General features: G+C 43.6%; 1 protein-coding gene across 1 annotated transcript; it reads left to right on the forward strand.

Moving 5' to 3' along the window:
• Nucleotides 1–3,769: 3,769 nt before the first annotated feature.
• On the forward strand, nt 3,770–5,709 carry LOC129593011 (sex peptide receptor-like). Its single transcript, XM_055489189.1, has 4 exons — nt 3,770–4,049; nt 4,475–4,612; nt 4,731–4,995; nt 5,065–5,709. Exons 1-4 carry the CDS (start codon nt 3,808–3,810, stop codon nt 5,707–5,709), a joined length of 1,290 nt encoding a protein of 429 aa, XP_055345164.1. The 5' UTR covers nt 3,770–3,807.
• The last annotated feature ends 15,498 nt before the right edge of the window (nt 5,710–21,207 follow it).

Genomic DNA, 21,207 nt, shown 5'->3' on the forward strand with positions numbered 1-21,207 from the left:
GATCGGAAAAGGGCCAGCAGTGTGACCGAGAGAGATTTCTTTTTGGATGCTTCTGACCAGCACGTCGTAATGTATTCGTGCGGAGGCTGAGTTTTTCGTGTAGCGGCTTCGCTGCGGCCCTGTATATCGGATGTCTGCTCCGACACGCAGGGTAGTGGCGATGAATTCTCGTAAACATTCGTCCGGGTGATCCGCGAGCAGTCTTGCGAAAGCGTCAGCACGCAAAGGCGTCTGAGCGCTTGCAGGCACTCTCGGCGGTTCAGCGAGACCCGCTTTTGCACTGTGGAGTTTTATGGTCTTTGTCCCGGCAGTGTTCACAGACGTGAAGGCGACGGTACCTGCACGGTTCACTGCAGTGGCTGTAGTTGTGATTGCGGCAGACTTCGCCCCCCGCTGCCGGGGCCGGTCGAAAGGGCGGAACATATCCGGCTTGGCCGCGGCGTGGTTGCTTGCACTGGGCGATATAATGCCCCAGTTCCCCGCAGTTTCGGCATTTGTCGGTCGCTGCAGCCGTCTTCTTCATTCGGCTTTCGTTAGCGCTGTCGCTGGCAGCCTCCTCGGGGACTGCGTTTTGAATATAATCGGCGTACGTGTCGTCATGCTGCCGTGCCCACATATCGACTTCTTGAGGGTGGCTGGTCATGAGCGATCTGAACTGCCGGTCATACTCGAGCCAATGGGCGGTCGGGACCCCCCGGTCGACGTATGCCGCAATTAGATCCTGGTATTTAGCCAGGGCGGTGGCCAGCTCCGGCAGAATTGTGACGCGGTACGCCAGGAATACGGAGAACGCGCGGATCCAAGAGGTAAAAGAGTCAACAACTACGCGCGCCTCGTTTGGCTTTAGCACCACCTGTCCTCTCGACATCACCAGCTTAGAGCCTCCATGCTTTGGTTTTTCGACACGGTTTTTTGGTAGCAAACCATCGAAGTCGACGTACCGAGATGGGTCCGCTAGTCGTCGGCGAACCCTGCTGGGAACGGCGGGCAGGTGCTTGGCCCGATTGAGCAGAGCGTTACGCATAGACGATGATGCACGATTACCGCTGTGTTGATTTCCGCCGGGATGCGGACCGAGGCGGTCGAAAATCGGCGGGCGGGCAGGGGAGCGGCTGCGAGACGACGAGCGGCTCCTTGAACTGCTGCTCTTACCTCTACGTCGGCGGTGCGAGCGTCCACTGCTTTCACCGCTCTGATGCACAACCCTCTTTCCATCCGGATGCGACTCAATCTGGATGACAGATGCAGTCGCTGGAGAAATTGGCCGGGGAACCCCAAGCTCCCTGGTTGCCAGCGGTGTGACAATGTCCAGGAGCTGCTGGATTTGTTGCTGGTGCTGTTGATGTTGGCGTGCGATCAGGGTCTGTAAATCAAGCGGAGGTGGGTCAACTACCACCACTTGCGATCTGATTGTGGGAGCGGGGGACGGGGATCGATTGCGTTTTCGACTAGGACGCGTGTTATTTCGTGGAGCCCGGCCTCCTCTGGTGCCTCCGCCAGAACGCGTTTTCTTCGGGCTGAGGTTACGGTTGGGCTTCTTCTTCGGTGGCATAATAAGAGATTGTTGTGAACAACGTTATTCAACGGAGAACCGACGGAATGTTAGGGAACTTCAAGTCTAGGGAACTTTAAATTCAAAACGTAACAGTATGAACGCAGCAAAAACCAGAAATGCAAATGTCAGTGAGCTGTAACGCACGAACGGCAAAAAGCACACGGCACCATGCTGCCGGTGCCGAGATGAACAGGGAAACAACTGTACAGGATACGTAAATTGCGCCAATTTAACATTAGCTAAGTAAAACTTAACTTTCATATAATAGTTAACGTGACTCACTCATTTTCCTTGCTGTATCATAGATTGTAGACTTGTACCAGGTGACGAATCGTTCCGGTTAACAAATCGGAATTTACAGTAATTCAGTTATAATTATCTCGTAAAGGAAAAAACGGTCAGACTATTATTTTAATACCCTTAATATTTAGTAACGGCAAATTTTAGGGTGTACCGTTATTTTAATACGGTAAGCCCAAAAACGAAAGACAGAAAGACGAAAGACAGAATATAAGTTTTTTTGTAGCACACCAGACAACAATGAGAAGAATTAGTCTACACCCAGTATCAGCTGGAGAGTGCTCCAAGCATCACATTTCATTACCATTTGGGCTCCCGGCACCATTTTTTGTCTCGGGCCACCATTTTAGGGACACCAGCTATTATGATAAAATACCGATTGTTTCAGGACACCATCTTATTGCTGCAAAAAGTACTGAATGTACTTCTTATAGTACAGTATACTGTAGCTGCAGCGACGAGTACCTAATAAATACAACTGTACTGCAATGTTGTTTCGAAGGTACGCTTGGAATGTTATTGTTAATATCTCCCGTGAAGCCGAAGTACAGAAATCGCAAAGTGCAGCGATCGGGGCAATGGTAGACGGGAGCGCTGTTCTCCAGTTAAGGGCTGGATATGTAGCACCCAAGATTTGGTTACCATGAACAACTTTATTTGCGGAAACCACTTCGATGGAGGGCACCGGACAAGACATTTCAGCCAGGACGTCGTTCAATGTGAAGTGAGAAAAAGTTGCGATCTTTCGACAGACTCCACCCGTTGGCTGCCTTTACCGTTTTGTCCATGAATTATGAACTATCCATGGGCAATTATCGCCCGCCAGTCCCACCCGATGCATCTAAGCCGTTAAGTAATACATACGGACATTCTGCCTTCCGGTTATTACAAAATGCATTCGACTTAACGATGCCATGCATACCATATTGGCCAAACATTTTAGCAATGCTTTCGCGCTTTGGTGAAAATATACCATTTCTTGTACTTTGCAAGGGACCTCTAGTTCTACCCTTTTACATTAAGAGAAACCTTGTTTTCGCCCACCCGCCCGCACAGCTGCCGCTTACACGAAGCAGCTTCAGGCAGACCACAGTTTAAAAACGCCAACAACCCAAGTTCAGCAATTTCTTCGCTCTCGCGCACAGCTGCGCAACCGGTATTTGCCGACTTGGCCGACTTGGCCAGAAGGCCAGAAGTGGCCGACTTGGCCAGAAGTGTAGTCGACTTTAAGGTGCTTCGTGTGAGCGACTAAGCAGCAGCTACGCGTAGGAAACAAGGTTTCCTTAATGCATGAGAGGCAGATTAGAGGTCCCCTGCGAAGTACTGAAATTTATGAACTGGCGATGACTTCTATAGGTAGAAATTAGCGGCTGTTTAGTAAGCGTGCTGCATTCGTCCTAGGCGGCCCATACGATGTCACGTTCTTGGAAACCGTTGATCTGGTTCCGAGACATTTTGACTGAAAACAGATAGCTCAGAAAGTGCTTTGGTGGCTTTTTTAACTTAACTTTTGCTTCTACCGCCGTGAGAAGCCTATGCCTTTATTTTCACCGTTTCCATCTACCAGTTAAAAACGCCGTTAAGAAATTAATCAGAACCTTTCTAGGTAAGTCATTATCCTTAACAAAACAGCTTTTTTAATGATTGTTATCGATTATTTATTGATTGATATTTTACCGAGAAACACACAGTACCAGCGGGAAAATTTGTTGAGTTATTTCTACTGTATGGTTGCTTGAAGGGATAATACTAATAATCGTGATTGCAAACGTTTGCATGCCGAGGGGCAAATGTATGTCTTCGTGGCTATTGTTACTGGCCTAATGACTACTTCCGTTAATACTCCTAGTGTTGTTAATTACACTAATGATAAGCTCGAGAATTCCCAAGAACGGCATAGAAATAATTCTGAACTTAACTAATCTTTACTTGGTTTTGATTGTTATTGAAAAATGAAAGCAAATCAATCGGTCAACTCTAGCATACTTAAATACGGGTGCACCTGGACGGACAGTTATAATGCAACCGAAGCGCAGGAACGCTCGGAGTACAGTTTTGTCGTTTGTTATCCCATTTTGTTGTTTTTCTGCACCATTGGAAATTTTTTAACTATCGCAGTTTTTGGAACCATTCGGCATGTACCAAGTGCCGATGTTTTATTGCTTGCTCTTGCGGTCGGCGATCTTTTGACAGTGTAAGTCATACGGTAAAGCCGTAAAGGATAAGTGCAGTGTTACGTGACAATTTGTGACCCTATGTGACATTGTTTTACCTACAGACTACAAGTACAGCAGCTATTTACATTTCTATACATTACTCGTACTGCATCAAATTTTAATATTGTTAGATAATTTAGATCTACATAGCAGCTATAACCCAGTAAGTACTCATACCGTACACACAAGCCTGTCTGTACAATGCTAAAAGAAAAAGCGTAAATTTTCGAACGTTGGTGTTATGCCAGACTATCGATAGAAAATTAGACCAAAGTGGCTTCTTTGCACCGATTTGATTAAACAAGATTTTGCAAAAACAATTGTTTTTGCAACACTTTATACAAGTTAAAAATCTTGATTCAAATATTTTTCTACAAGACAATGATCTCATTGCTTTCCACAGGTGGATTTACTTTCCTGAGTACATGTTCGTTGTCAACCCGGATATTTTCAACAGCATTTACACTTTCGACTATGTTAACGACTACATACAAGGTCTGTATATTTGGCTACAGATCGGATTCCCAAGATTCGCGGATTGGTAAGGACTAAGGAAGGACTAAGGACTACTGTACTAATAATTCTCAGTGTGGTTTAAGTACTGAAAAATAATCTAAATCTCTCAACTTTATTTTGTTGACTGAACAAGGATTTATTAGGGTGTTGGTGGTATTTTCCATTGAGCGGTTTCGTGCCATTGTGAGAGCCCATTTGACGTATCCAGTCTCCGCCAAAGTTTCCCGGATCCTTGTCCTAACTTGTTTTCTTTATGGAATCGTAACTTGTATTGATAAGGCCGTCGCTCAGTACTATTTGTTGGCTGTGCTGGACATTACGAATTTCGATGTGGAAACGTCACTGGCCTTCCCATCTTCGCTGCCTCGAAATATACAAACATGGAACACGATTTCCACTATCTACGGAGTACAAAACAACATACTATTTTTAGTTTTATATAACTTAGTAATTAAACGGAATCATTTTGATCTGTAGTTAGTGGAGACATTTGTCGTGTTCACAATCCTTTTGGTATGCAACGCGACCATCATTTACAAAATTCTGACCTATCACCGCGACGGTGCCCGGCTACACACCCAACTCGTATTCACAGCTGAACCGGGAGTATCTAACGTGCCACACCGAGGCAAACAAAAGATCGAGGCACCGCTTCTCGTTTCCGCCGTGTCGATGTATTTGATATGCAGACTGCCGGCAGCCATCAACGACACCCTGGGGCAACTGTCGCAGTATCCATTCTGCTCAGTTAATTACCAAAATTACGACGTGTTATGGCGTCCTCTCGATTCCATAAAGCTGATTCCCTATTCCGTCAACTTTTACCTCTACTGTGCATTCAGTACAAAATTTCGCAAGAGGGTGAAAGCGACTTACACTGCCTTTGTATGGAGAGCCAGGCTATGGAAGAAAAAACTGCGTGGTGATCAAGAGGGCGCAGACTTGGTTAGCAACGACTCCAGGATCAACTCCCCGCAGTTAAAAACGAGACGGCCGAAAATACCTCCAGTCGGCAAAGGTCGTGAGATTCCGGAAAAGACGCAACTGTTTGTTGTGTTCGGAAAAGAAGAAAATTCGGGCAGTTCAATGGAAACTACCACCACGGTTACTACAAGACTGTAGCGGACGTGCGTAATGAGCGTAACCATAGCAACTTTAAACACCAACGGGTTATTTTTAACCCTCGTGCTACCGAGTGACTTTGGCTGTTTCAAATACCACTGGGGCAGGTTTTATTATGTAACTCACAACGCCTCACGGAAAGAGCCACGTTAGCAGCTACTCTTACACTACCGCATGCAGCATTTGTTCAAGTGCCAGTTTTACGCTCTGAATGTGCATTTTAAATATTTCCAAATTATTCCGGCATATCTTGGCTAACGTTTATTGTCCTTTGCTGTCAACCATTTTATTTTGTAGCAGAAACGTTAGTACGGGAAACAATTGTTTTGCTTAATTTTTTATGCACGGACGGGGTCCTAAGTAGTGAACGTTATAGTTAAGGCGTCAAACTCCATGGTCAAACATTAAGGTTTGACTAACAAGCTAACATTTTCCATTGAGTTATTCGCACAAATACCAGACGCATATCGTTTTGTAGAGAAAAGTCAGCTCTGTTAAGCAGTATTTTTTATAGCGGGGTGGTTTTCATAGTTATCGCTTAAAATGCATGTAAAGTTAGTATTGCAAAACGTCCAGTGACGTGTCTATGCGCAATTCAAAGATGCCGCCCATCGCGCATCTTAGATACCGATCTTCTGCAGCGCACTGAGCGCTGGCCTGCCTGTGCGACATCTACGTTAGCGGAAAATAATGTTTTTTATTTGCTCTAGTTTTGAGTTCACAAAGAGCGTCTATGGATTGTTGATATTTTTGCGTGCATTTAGCGTTCGAAATCCTCAAAGTTATAATTGCCAGTTTGTAGAACCAGAAACAAAAATTGCACTGAGTTGAGATGTTCAATGCTCAGAACATACAGCGTACCATATACCAGCTCCCACTGAATCCGGATATGATCTGCCGAACTGATAACCACGCGATGCAGCATATCCGCGGTCAGCGCAGCAGAAGATCGGTATCTAAGATGCGCGATGGGCGGCATCTTTGAAGTGCGCATAGACACGTCACTGGACGTTTTGCAATACTAACTTTACATTTATTTTAAACGATAACTATGAAAACCACCTCGCTATAAAAAATACTGCTTATCAGAGCTGATTTTTCTCTACAAAACGATATGCGTCTGGTATTTGTTCGAATAACTCAATGGAAAATGTTAGCTTGTAAGCAAAACATTTCTGCAACAATTTTTTTGGAATTAAGAAAACTTTCCTGCCTAAAGGTCACCCCATCAGTATTAGAAGTGTTAAATATTCAGAACTTAGAAGTATTAGTATTCAGAACTTAGAAGTACTGCTGATTGTGGGATGAAACTGTTTCTTACCGTTCAATCGTGGATAATTCGCTGATACTGATAATTTGTACACAACTATCAGCAATGTTTCAGGAGAGTGTTTACACTTTACAGTAACTGTGCAAGTGGTTTATCTGGTTATTGAAGTCACTAATTAACGTATGAGTAACAATGTGGACCCAAAAAATCGTCGTATAGGAAGTGTGCCCTAATACTTACTAATCAAAACTTTCTTGGCTATATAAGACTACATGGACTACTGGAGGCTACACAAACTTAGACAGAGACTACCGAAAAGTTCAGCGGTTACTTAAGACTACATGGACTACTGGTGGCTACACAAACTACAGGCGCTGCAGCAGAAGCGGTCGAACACCGGAAGTGCGGCAAGTACGCTGACTTGGGTGATCGGTGCAATTTCCAACCCGTAGCATTGGAAACAATGGGAAGCTGCGGTCCTCTTACCATGGATTTCATCAATGAGATGGCTAGACGCATCAGAGAGCAGACCGGTGAAATCCGCGCGAAGCATTTTCTGTTACAGCGTTTTAGTATAGAGATTCAGCGCGGTAATGCTGCTTGTGTGTTGGGAACTGTTGAGAAGCAGCTTGATCTCGATGATGTGTTTTTGGTTTGTGTATAGTTGAGCAGATTTTGGATGTTCTCTAACTGATTACTTCCTTTTATTATAGATATTCGCATGCACGATATTAGATTCTGGCCACCATGCAACTACAGAGACTATCCAAAAGTTCAGCGGCCACATAAGTCGACAGGGACTACTGGTGGCTACACAAACTACAAAGACTACCAAAAGTTCAGCGTCTACACGAGACAAAATGGACTACCGGTTACTGGAATATATGCTGCGGAAAAACTACTCTGTAGCGACGGAGGCTACATTTGACTACGGTGGCCAACCGGACTACAAGCCAAGAATGTTGATCCAAAAAAATAACCATGTTCGAAGTGTGCCATAGGTGCGTGCATCCGCCTACTCACCGCAAACACAGCGGTGTGGTCTGGTGACCGGTGCTCCAGTCGCAAGCCAGCGGCGATTCTTACCGCGGTGTACTTCGTGCAAAACGCGATGATGGTACTTAAAAAGCTCCCACCACACAACAATTCAGCAATTTTACGATGATTATTCTGGTTAATAAATTCGATCGAACGACAAAATTGATATCGTATAAAGGTATTTATCGGAAAATTTATCGATCGAACTTGATAATCAGAAAAATTTATCATAGAACTGAATGAATCGTTGCGGTAACTGTAGTGCGTTGTGAGAGTTTTAAGCACCACAAAGTAATCGAAAGTAACAAAATACCCAATAAATTTATTCAGCAGTCAGATTCAGCAGCGACTTTGGGAATGGAATTGTAAAAGTTTTTACAATTTACGATGTAAGTAGATTACCGTGCGTTTAATTTTGTTTTGCACATTACAATTTTTCACAATGTACCTTGTAAATGCACAATAGTCAAAGTGACTAAACATGAGGACGTTATTGGATGGGGCGGTTGTAGAGCAGTGATCGATGACGTTACATTTAAACCGTGAAAGGCTTAACGGAAAAGAAGAACATTTTTTGGCAGTGCGCTAATATCAACAAAAAGGCTAACGGAAACACCAAAATCATGCACACAATACACATACATCAACATAAAAAAACAACCGTCGAGTTGCAAAACAATCAGCAGTTGCGGCAAAAGCAAAGTTTAAATGTGCACGAATTTTTTCGAAAAACTCAAATCTTTATTTTACATACCACAGGTAAGCGAAAGATTAAAAAGGGATTTGGTTAAGGTATGGAGGAGATCTGTCAGCAGCAGGTGATATGTATGGACGGTTGCAATAACCTGGAGAAGCAGCCGAAGAGAACACGGCCAAATCCATGTTTGGGAACAAATGAAAATGCGTAAGAGCATTCTGGAAGGTATTTCAGTGCGACAGCGTAAACGACGCATCAATTACTGCAATTGTCAGCTTCGTCAGGGTGGACACATCCACCAGTCTTAGATCAACATCCTTCCAATTACGTTTGCCGCCATCGGGCTGGAAACCGCCGTACCTACAAATATCACAAAAAATCCAATTTCAGAAGGCATAAACCCACTGTACTCACACAAGCTTTTCAAAGAACCTACAGTTGAAAGAGACATCGAACGAGATGCCACTGATTGGGATACTCAAGAGCTTCCACCCACCGCCGATGGATGGACCGGACATACATGATTATACGCTGCGGTGTCGACTGGAGGACAGTTCTTCTCCGCCGCTTGCAAAAACTTCCGCTGCATACCAGCATGACCATCAGCAGAATGCAGCATGAGATACGGGATCACAAACGAAACTCCCCGGGGTTCAGCAAAGCCTGCTGTGATATACGGGAACTTGTTGTCGTCGATGAACCCGTAGCCCGTATTCCTGGCAATTTCCGGCACCGTATAATTCCGCAGAGCCATATGCCGAAAAAAGGCAAGAAATTTGGATAAATTTCGAAATTGCCATAGACTATCAACAGTAAAATCGTCTGGTTCCAGCAAGTCGTGCATATCAAATTATGCGTGAAACTATTTTTGATCATTATGTAGTGCAGCTGCGTCATTTGGACGGCCATTAAAGCTACCAGCACCTTTTTGACGAGGGTCAGGATTGTGAACCGGATGTTATCAAGAAGAGTACGACTTTTGGTATCAGCCGTTAGTGCCTTATTTAAGCCCTACGTCCGTTCTAAATCAGTAATAAAACTGTCGTAATATAAAAGTAATGCAAGGCAGTATATATCCATAAAGAAAATTAAACCAAGGGCACTTCCTGTAATGTACTCTGTATGCTATTTTGCTCGGGATTATTGTACATTGCTCGTAGAGCATTCACCTGCCGAGTCCGAATGGACAATCGCAATCGAAACAGAATCGGCAGGGAGCCGCAGGCTCCGATCTCGTTCACCAACAATTTGGCACCGCCCCTTTCGTACAGCTTAGGACAAAAAAGACGTATAATCCCACCCACAGCATTCCGAACGCATGCAACGCAGTGCGCTGTACGGCTCAGCTAAAATATCCGGTTGTCGTACAATTGCACTTGCCACATGCGTACGGATATCTGGGTGTGGGGTTATGCGTCTTTTTTGTCCTGAGCTGTATATTATAAACGGAGGAAATAGTAGATGTCAGTACTTATGAAAAAGCATGGCGTTTTGGACTTTTGCCGAGTGGTAAATGCATAAGATACATCCAGTGTAGATCTGTGTTCAGCATACCCGTTCGCGTCCATCCCTGTCCAGTGGCATGGTGGGGGACTCTTTATACAAGAGCCCGTAACGCAGGTACTGTACATAGCTCCTGCTCTTTAGTTATTTTGTATTTCACGGTAGAGATGTAAAGTGTCATTTTACAAAATCGGACTGTCAAACACAGTGTGACCTGGGCATGCAACAAGTGACCAAAGGTGCCCAAAATCTGGAGTATTGGGATCGCGATGGTCCTTGCAGCATCCCAGCATAAGACATTTTCAAAACAAATTATTCGAGCCAACCTAGCGGCCATTATTGCAAAACTATAAAACGACTCGAAAAATAACTAGATGTAGGGTACAAGCGCATTCATTCTAAAATTTCCTGCCAAGTTTGACAGGGATCGGCATGGTTCTACTTTAACATTAGAATTAGAAATTCGGTATAAAATCCCAAAGGTTTAGTGGAAAGGCACACATGCAGTCAAAAAATCGAACAAAAGAAGTGTTGCAAAGGCTGTTATTTCGGTGGTGATCGAAATGACCGGTAATCAGCAAGCTCGAAAATTTTCAAAATCGTTTTTTTGGAGAGGGAATCTGAAAAACTATTTAGAAGTGTAAGCAACAAGAACTAAAGCGAACAATGGACCGAAAAGTTTTTCCATTTGCTGGCACCAAAATTTTCAGAGCACAATGCAAAAAATCAGATTTGCAGTAGACTCGACAAACGAATACTTTGAAGTATACTGACATGCTATATGGAAGACACTACACATTCTACAGTACTAGATGACCATCCAAACTCAGTAGATAAAGTGGGAAATAAATGCTACGAACTATTTCTTATGCCTAATCCACCGATAACTACTCTGTAGTAAAACACTTTACCAGTTATCCAACTACGTGCACGAATACGATCTGGATGATGTACTTATCCAGATTAGTTGTGACTTCCGGTAGGTAAACACACTAATTTTTTCGCTACAGAAGACACGAGAGCTCCAATAACACAACTTCTTATTAGCAACTGCAAGTTCACACAACACTTTTGTCTAGACTGACTTTCTCTATCAAAAACAGATGACCATTTCTCTGCTTTAACATGGGAAAGTTCAAAAACAGAAAACACCGCCGACGTCATAATACGGCGTACAAGAAACAGCCTCGGCTTCGCCTCCGCGTTTCTTGGGTTCTAAACTCCTTGGCCGGTTCACGGATTGTTAACTTAGAACGGATAAATCTGAAGAGCCCGATAACAAAAATTTTATAAAAAAATGGATGTTTTGGTTTCGTGCAGTCGAACGCAATTACTTTGACTTTACAGATCTTTTTTTGTTAAATTTTCTTAGCGAAAAACCATCCGAATCTAATCACCCACGAGAGTACCACATTACAAACTAAAAGGACGCTAAGACTGGACAGTGGTGGTAGATAGGTCACTCATTAAGAACTTAGCAGGCCCTGCTCTATTTTGCTCAGCAATACAGTTTGGTCATACGTTCACCTAACGGGCTCTGTGCACTGGATAGCATTGGTAGCTCGGTCACCCATCTACCTAACGGGATTTATGCAAAGGACAGTACTGGTAACTCGGTCACTAGATCACTTAACGCGAGGTTTCCAGCGATTCGGTCATTTTGCGGCAACTCATATCACGCGGTCAGGATACGATTTTGAGTGATACGAATGCAAAGATGTATCAGAAGAATGATTATACTATACTACTACGTTGGCAGAAAAATTATTTTACTTTCAATCAATCAGTTATAAGGTTTTAAAGTCAAAAATTTTAGGCTAAATTTCACTAAGCGCTGTTTGGTAAAAAAATAATCTAGAAACGCTATCTTGTGCAGAAACATTGTAAAAGCTTATCACACACAGGAAATTTGAATATCGTTTCATTTGAAAATGTAAAATATTCAAAACTAATTTTGGGGGGTTGGGGCAGTACTGCCCCTGAACGTTTCCAGTTATAACTCTCGTAGTTTTCATGGTATCGAAAATCGGTGTGTGTGATAAGGTCTAAAGACAGAGCTCGATTTAATGACATTTTCCACTCAATTTTTTGGTAACGCGTTGATTTGTTATGCAATTAAGTTCAATTTCACACAAAGCGCATTCAAAGTTTACGGTGTTTTGTTGCGCTATGTTCGGTACAGAGAATGTTCAGCTGGACCGCTGAGTAAAACAAATGAAAGGCAGATGAGTTAGAGACGGCGAGCGACTGCGTGCCGCATGATAAGATAAAGGCCGTTGGTCAAACAAGCTATCACACCGTCGTGTCACTAATTGCTTCGACTCGACATTTCTTTGAAGAAGCTGATTACTCTGCTTGCTTACACAATGGCTCCATTGAGAATCACTTTCTTCGCTGCTGACCATAAAAGATCGGATGTGATAACCCGGATTGTCTTAATGCAGCGCTAGCCGCTTTCTCTCTGTTGAACAGCGCTTTCTCCTTCGACACCCTTGACGGAAAGTTGTTTTACAGTAGTGGTAGCACGGTCACCCATCTACCTAACGGGATCTATGCACTGGACAGTATTGGTAGCTCGGTCACCCATCTACCTAACGGGATCTATGCACTGGACAGTAGTGGTAGCTCGGTCACCCATCTACCTAACGGGATCTATGCACTGGACAGTATTGGCAGCTCGGTCACCCATCTACCTAACGGGATCTATGCACTGGACAGTAGTGGTAGCTCGGTCACGCGTTCACCTAACGGGCTATGTGCGCTGGACAGTATTGGTAGCTCGGTCAGCCGCTCACCTAACGGGCTTTGTACATTGGACAGTACTGACAGCTCGGTCACCTGCTCACCTCCCGGACTTTCTGCGCCGGAAATTAGTGACAGCGCGGTCACCCGCTCTCCTACCGGGCTTTCTGCGCCGGACAGCAGTGGTAGCTCGGTCACCCGCTCACCTAACGGGCTTTCTGCACCGGACAGCAGTGGTAGCTCGGTCAGCCGCTCACCTAACGGGCTTTGTACACTGGACAGTAGTGACAGCTCGGTCACCTGCTCACCTCCCGGACTTTCTGCGCCGGACATTAGTGACAGCGCGGTCACCCGCTCTCCTACCGGGCTTTCTGCGCCGGACAGCAGTGTTAGCTCGATCTCCCGCTCACCTAACGGACTTTGTACACTGGACAGTAGTGGTAGCTCGGTCACTCGTTTCATCTCGGCTCCGTTTCCGCGTTTCTTGAGGTCTACGACTGGTCTGTTCGAATTTTTATTTTAATCGTTTTTATTCGTATCTTTTGGCTCTGTCAACTGGACTGTAGTGGTGGACTGGTGGGGTTTTCTGCGCCGGAAAGTAGTGGTTGCTCGGTCAACCGCTCAACTTCCGGGATCTGTGCACGGACAGTAGTGGCAGCTCAGCACTCCTTCACCGAACGGGTTTTTTGCGCCGGACAGCATTGGTAGCCCGGTCACCCGCTGCGCTAACCGACTATCTGCGCCGGATATTAGTGACATCGCGGTCACCCGCTCTCCAACCGGGATCTGTGCACCGGATAGTAGTGGTAACTCGGTCACTCGTTCCCTAACGGGCTTTTTACACGAAAAGTAGTGACAGCTCGGTCACTCGCTCACTCGGTCACTCGCCATCGGACAGTAATGACAGCTCGGTGAACCGCTCACATAGCTATCCATAGTGGCAGTTCGGCCACTCACTGGCTCAGCGGGCTATTTTAACTAGAATGTTGTGGTATTTCGGTCAACTAACGGGCTTGTGCACTGAACAGTGGCGGTAGTTCTGCCTATCGCTGCTGGCCGGCACTTGTTTAGAAATTGTCCTCGATGACAACGTTGGATATGTAGTCGTTCTTGTCGCAATAACGCCAACGGTCTGCTAATTAAATTGATTCTGATATTTTAATTAGTAGAAAGTACTTTCATTTTTTAACTATATTTTATTTTGTTTACGAGGCAACATTGCCTGGTTAAAAATACCACGATGATAATTATTATTATAATAATTTAGTTACATTTGGTGAAGGTAGTCAAAACTCTTCCGCTGTGGCGCTCGAAGCGGGAGAAGTTTTAAAAGAAATGAATACTATCTGGCCGGGTTTTCGACTACGGGCTTTCAGAATATAATATTGGTTTTGGTCAGTCTTTTCTGGCTTGCCGGCTCTGGTGTATCCCATTCGTGGCAATATAGATCTGAATCTTGATACTAACAACCAATTAGTATGCTCAAAACGGAAGAAACAGCCATGTACTCTACCAGATAAGTACATGAAGAGGCGTACGTTACTCATGTGACCTTAATACATACTACGCAATACGAACTACGCTAAGTTCAGGGTTAGAAGAAATAATAAGTTTGAACTTATGCAAACGTAATTCACGGAAGGCACAGTTACCTAGATATTTCTGACATTTCGGCATTCCACCACGAACAGGCGTCGTTGAGTTATCGAGCTATAACGGATAACAGCGGAAATGACCATGCGGGTACAGTTTTTCAGTGCCGGTTGGGTATACACCGTATACTCTAGGACGTATGATGCGGTGCGGGTAGTTGTCGCTGTGGTCACTGGCTTATAAACCACTTAGTGATGGCTGAGACCGTTTGTAGGGTACCCTCCCTCTACACCTCCGTTCACAAAAAAGATACCAAAAGTCGGCTATTTTTATGTATTATACATATCGTTGTATTTGTCGATGAAGCTGCAGCCCGATGTTCTCCCTGGCTTGAAAACGGTTTGCAACCTTGTTAGTAACTGTGAAAGCTTTAGGCTAGCGCTGACACGTCAATTATAGCATAACCGCGTTTTTATAACTTTTTTCGTTAGTCATTCAACCGGAGAACTCCGGTCTGTCAATGCCCCATATGACGCCTTTTACTGTACTAGTTATAGAGCAGTATCTAGAATTAATATGATTCATCAGCTGAATAATTTGGAAAAACGGCGACCATAGCTAGCCGTATAATGGCGACAGTACTAGCATTAGCCATTAGATATTGTTTAAAGTCCGTCAACGTGACTGACTGATGCCTTATTAAAGCCAAATAAAGCTGTAATATCTTGCCCGGCCCATTAATGGACCTTTGAGACATCACCCAAAGCTAAAGGAGAGGTACGGTTTAGGGCGAGGAAACTGTTTTTTACTCTGCTCTCTGCTGATGAGTCTGATGACAGTCCCATGGCTTCGGATAACCTCCTTTAGCTTGGAGTGATATCCTCTGCTCGACCGCCGCGGAGAAAAAACAAACGGTAGGTTATAGTTCAGCGTCCTTTCAAGGAAGCCGCTTTCTTGAACAAAAGAACTTTATTTCTGATTGATATTAATTGATATTGATTATTTATTGGTTGATATTTTACCGAGAAACATACCGACCAGCGGGACATTTGGCGAGTTACTTACACTGTTTGGTTGCTCGAAGGGATAATCGTGATTGTACACTCGCGCATGCCGAAAGGCAAATGCTTTCATGTCTTTTGTTACGGGTCTAATGACTATTATCGTTAATACATCTGCTATCGATAATTACACTAACGATAAGTTCGACAACGCTTAAGAACAGCATAGAAATAATTCTGAAGTTAATTAGTTCTGCTTGGTTTTGATTGTTGTCGAAAATGGATGTCAATCAATCGGTTAACTCCAGTACACTTAAATACGAGTGTCCCTGGACGGACAATTATGTATAATGAAACCAAAGCGCAGGAACGTTCGGAGAACAGTTTTATCATCTGCTATCCGATTCTGTTTTTGCACCATGGGAAATCTTTCCTCTATCGCAGTTTTTGGAACTACAGTGTATTCGACATGCACCAAGTGCCGATGTTTTACTACTAGGACTAGCGGTTGGTGATCTCTTGAAACTGTAAGTTGCATGGTAAAGGACTGTATAAGAACAGTGTAGCGTGACGGTACTAAATTTTGACCACGCAGTATACTGTTTTACCTGCAGGATAAAAGCCAAATATAGAGCAGTTATGTACATTTCTTACTCACTGTTTTTGATACTGACAATTTCGTATTACTGGACTCTGCTGTAAGTTCATATGAGAACTATTAGAGGAATCATGATCAAGAAAACCTCGGCATCGAGAAAGGGCAGCGGATTTCCCTGGAGATACAGCTGGGAAATGCGGCATCATTTATGGCGAGAATGGAGGCAGTGAAAGAGTCAACGAATTCTTTCTGTTGTGAAACTTGTGATATTAAAATGCTTTAACTGATCCCTGATTTGTACATTGTATTTTAACAAATAAAAACGGCTTAGTACTATTAATGTAACATAAAAGTTTGTATACAGCTAAAAGTAGAGGTCAAATTTTCGGCCGTACATATTGCACCTACGGTACAATATGTACCGTAGGGAACATTCGTACCGCACTATGAAAAATTCAGTACCACATATTACAATAATTACAATTATAAAAATAAGGCTCCACGAGTGCAATACCAACCTGCACTGTCACGGTTATTACAAAGTAGATGATCGAACAAAAAGTGGACCAAAACGGCTTTATCGCAGCAATTCGCATAAGTAGGGTTTCTTACAAAAACTAGCGTTTTTGTAAGAAGCCCAACGATTTGTGCGTCTTTAGCAACACTGAACGACTACGTACAAGGTCTTTACATTTGGCTACAGACCGGATTCCCAAGATTCTCGGATTGGTAAGGACTACGGCACTGATAATTCTCCATGTGGATTAAGTACTGAAAAAACGTTCTAATATATTGACTGGGCACACGGTAATTCGGTAATTAGGGTTTTGGTGGTGTTTTCCATTGAACGGTTTCGTGCCATTGTGAGAGCCCATTTGACGTATCCAGTCTCCACAAAAGTTTCCCGGATCCTTGTTGTAACTTGTTTCGTTTATGGAATCGTGACTTGTGCTGATAAAGCCGTCCCTCAGTACTATTTGTTGGCTACACTGGACATTCCGAGTTTCGATGCGGAAACGTCACTACCCTTCGAATCATCGCTGCCTCAGACTATGCAAACATGGAACACGGTGTCCAGTATCTACGGAGTACGGTACAACAAGTTACAACATATTCTATCATATTATAACACGTCCTTTACTTCCATATTATAAATATCCATATTTAAATTTGCATATAGTATTATAGTGAGTAACTGAATCCAGTGTGATCTGCAGGCAGTTGAGACATTCGTCATATTCATCATTCTTCTGGTATGCAATGCGACCATCATTTACAAAACTATCGCCAATCGCCGCACTGCTGAACCGGGAATAACGAACGTGCCGCACCGAGCCAAGCGAAACATCGAAGCACCGCTTCTCATTTCCGCCGTTTCGACGTATTTGATCTGCAGACCTCCCAAAGCGATCAACGACACCCTGGGGCAGCTGTCGCAGTATCCGTTTTGCTTTATTAATTACCAACATTTTAACCTGTTGTGGCGACCTGCCGATTCCATCATGCTGATTCCCTATTCCGCCAACTTTTATCTTTATTGTGAATTCAGTACAAAATTTCGCAAGGGAGTGAAAACGACTTACGCTGCCTTTTTATTGAAAATCCAGCTGTGGAAGAGAAAATCACCTCGTCATCAAGAAGTCGCAGCGAAGGCAAGCAACAATTCCAGGATCAACTCACCCCAGTTAAATAATAAAGGGCCGAAACAACGTCCTGGCGACAAATTTCACGAGAGCCCGCAAAAGCGTCAACGACTGGTTGTGTTTGGAAATGAAGAACATTCATGCAGTTCAACGGAAACCACCATCACGGTTACTACAAAACTGTAGCGAATCTGCGAATGTATGTAATACGAATAAGCAGAATTACAACAATAAATGCGAAACGCCCTTTGTTGTTCTGAAAGCACAACCAACGCCCATAAACAGGTTCACCGAGACACTACGTTCATACAGTACCTTTTGTCGGGATTATTTGGCAGACCATTAACCTGAAACATAGCGTGTGTAAAAATGCAAACTGCAGAATGCTACACTTTAGCACGGCATAATCAACGAAAATTTAGTTAATGTGTAGAAGTTTTCCGGGCCCACATTTCTCAAGCGGTCGACACACGACACTGAAACTGCATCACTGACTAAATATTATTATGACAAATAATTTCCCATTTCGATCAGTTCGCGTACGTCCTTATTATTCTCTATAGGAGGCCGATTCTGCTGCAAGAAACGAAAAATAGTCGTCCAATTTCAAAGCGTGAATGTGGTAAAATACTGTAATCAGCAGCTGGAAGGAAATTAGCGGAACGATTGTAAAGTTCCCTTGACCAAGGTGTACAGCCACGTACCAACCATCCCCAGCTCAAAAAGCAAACTGTTTAAAATTGTAATGTAGTACATATCTGAAAATCGGTAAATTTGCCTGGTTCCAGCGTTGCAATAGTGGGCAATACAAAACACGATCGGCCAGAATACCGTTGCTTCCCGTTCGCTCTTGCCTTTTCAGTTTGCCTTTTTCAACTTTACCACTGCCATTTTTAAGTAAAATGTGTCGGCAAAGGTAAAGTTGAGACAATGCAAAATGAATGGGTAAAGGCAAACGGGAGACTAAGGTTACCTTGGCCGAGCCAATAAAACGCGATCATGTGTAATTGTGGCATGCGGCTAAAATCATTGTTCTGCATCATCAAATTGTCACACCTGTTAGTAGAAAGGTGTACAGATTAGGAAGCCAGCTAAGTTTCTGCATTTTGGTTGTGATATTGGCTGACGTGCAGACCGGAACCGTCCATAATATACGGACGTCTAAAATGTACATTAAGGCTAAAACGTCCCGACACGTTAAGGCTAAAACGAATTCGCAAGCATTCCTTCCGCTCGTGATGAAAAAGGCAAATGAATATTGGGTGGGCAAAATTCACGACGGAAGTTTTGGCTGCCCCCGTTTGTTATGGATGCTTTGGACGGCTTAAGGGCAAAACGTCGGCCGGACATCTCAGACGTCTGGACGTTTTGGACGGTTACAACGCTAACTGGCCAAAGGCCCAAAGCAAACGGTGCTCAAGTACTGCTAATTCTTTGTTTTTTATGTTACAGCGGATAAACTGAACCGATGACTTATAAAGTGGATCTCCGGCACTCTGTGCATTCGCCCATGATAATAACGTGGCAAAATGCTTAAGCAGACTGAACAAACAAATGTTCGCATGTTATTTTGGGTAGGGACAAAGATTATGGCGTAGACTGTGTGTAATATGAGAAACGTTGCTGCTGACGGGGAAGGTCTCTTAACGTCGATGCTTTAGTCGCGATTCAAGTTGGGATATTTTTATACAGTGATACGACCGCGAGCCGTAGTGACGTCACGACGTTTGTTGGGTTCATCGTATTTAAATGAATGGATTTCCTGAACTACCAAAGCTCACAACGACAGCACCTCTGCATGAATATTGAAAGTACGGAATGTGGCAGCATACGCTACAAAAAGTGATATTGCAGCGTGTGCCGCAAGACATGTTATGAGATACAGTAAGTGCCTTTGCGTTCTTCCCTAGATGGTTCTGGCAGCGGGTTATGTGACCAGTGAGTATTGTATGGTTGTTTATTCAGTTGTAGGTGTGTGGTAGCCGTGTTTAAGGAAAATGGCCCGGTACATAGTGTCCAAAATGGTATACATACACTAAAACTTTCGCTTGCGCGCACTCCGAATCACTTTTTTGTAATACTTTGTGTCATTCTATAGCTAAATGATTTGTTTACATTGTTCTGAAAACCGTTTGCGCGCGCAACATCCGGTTGCCGAGATATGGTGAAACAAAATCGGCAAAACGTTTAAATGCATTGGAGTGTACCAAAAGTCTGGTTATTACCCGATCTTCTTGAAACTTTGCTTTATAAGGCACATGGCCATGAAGTCGAAAGTGAACCAATATCAGATCCATAGCATTTTTTTCCGATTTTAAAATGAATTTCAAAAATTTTAATATTCATTTTAAAATTATGGAAAAATGCTATGAACCTGAAATTGGTTCACTTTCGACCTTATGGTCATGTGTCTATTAGAGCAAAGTTTCAAGAAGATCGGGTAATAACCAGACTTTTGGTACACGCCAATGCATTTAAACTTTTTGCCTATTTTGTTTCACCATATCTCGGCAACCGGATGTTGCGCGCGCAAACGGTTTTCAGAACAATGTAAACAAGTCATTTAGCTATAGAATGACACAAAGTATTACAAAAAAGTGATTCGGAGTGCGCGCAAGCGAAAGTTTTAGTGTATGTATACCTTTTGGACGCTATGTACCGGGCCATTTCCCTTAAGTGTATGGTATGTCATCAAGCGATAAGTACGGGGCCAGGTAGCCACTAGCCACTACTTAAAATGTTGACCAGCCGCACATTAGCGTAACCGCACCGCTACATTCTGCTGCAGACCATTCACACAAGACATAATTTCTGTAGACTGGACCGCAAAGTAAGCTATCTTTCAGCGTAATGCTTTCGGCAAAACGTCATTTAACGACATCACAAAACAGCAAAATTGTCACTCAACTAAACTGTCAGTGAGCAAATGGGAGGAATCAGCAATATATCATCTAGCAAACTATCGAAATGCGGAACGAAGATCAAGGAAAGGACTAGTACCCGCTCTAACCACCCTTGTCACGAAGTTTTTTGGTAGCATTTGATTTCCTGCTGCTGCTAAACATATACGGAAATAAACCCAGAAATTAAAATTACTTCCTCAATCATTTATTTCCGATTTATCCGGGTAAGTGGAGCCCTTGACTGACTGTGCTTATTAGAATTGCCTGGTGGCAGATAATATACAGCTGTTCGATCCATTAGCGCACGCCTTCTACACTGTCTTTTCTTAGACGTGAAATCTATCCTTGGGGCAATCATGTCCTAATTGTGCAAGGTTTTCCAACGAACGATATGGCTTTCAAACGTATACGCCGAATTCCAAACAGTCATCCCGAAGCGGGTAGCAGTTAAAAAACTAATTACCAGTTACTGCTGAAACTGCATGACTGATTGGCACCAGAAGACAAACA

The sequence above is a fragment of the Paramacrobiotus metropolitanus genome, unplaced genomic scaffold (genome assembly GCF_019649055.1).
Source record: "Paramacrobiotus metropolitanus isolate TYO unplaced genomic scaffold, Prichtersi_v1.0 Parri_scaffold0000058, whole genome shotgun sequence".
Classification (NCBI taxonomy): Eukaryota; Metazoa; Tardigrada; class Eutardigrada; order Parachela; family Macrobiotidae; genus Paramacrobiotus; species Paramacrobiotus metropolitanus.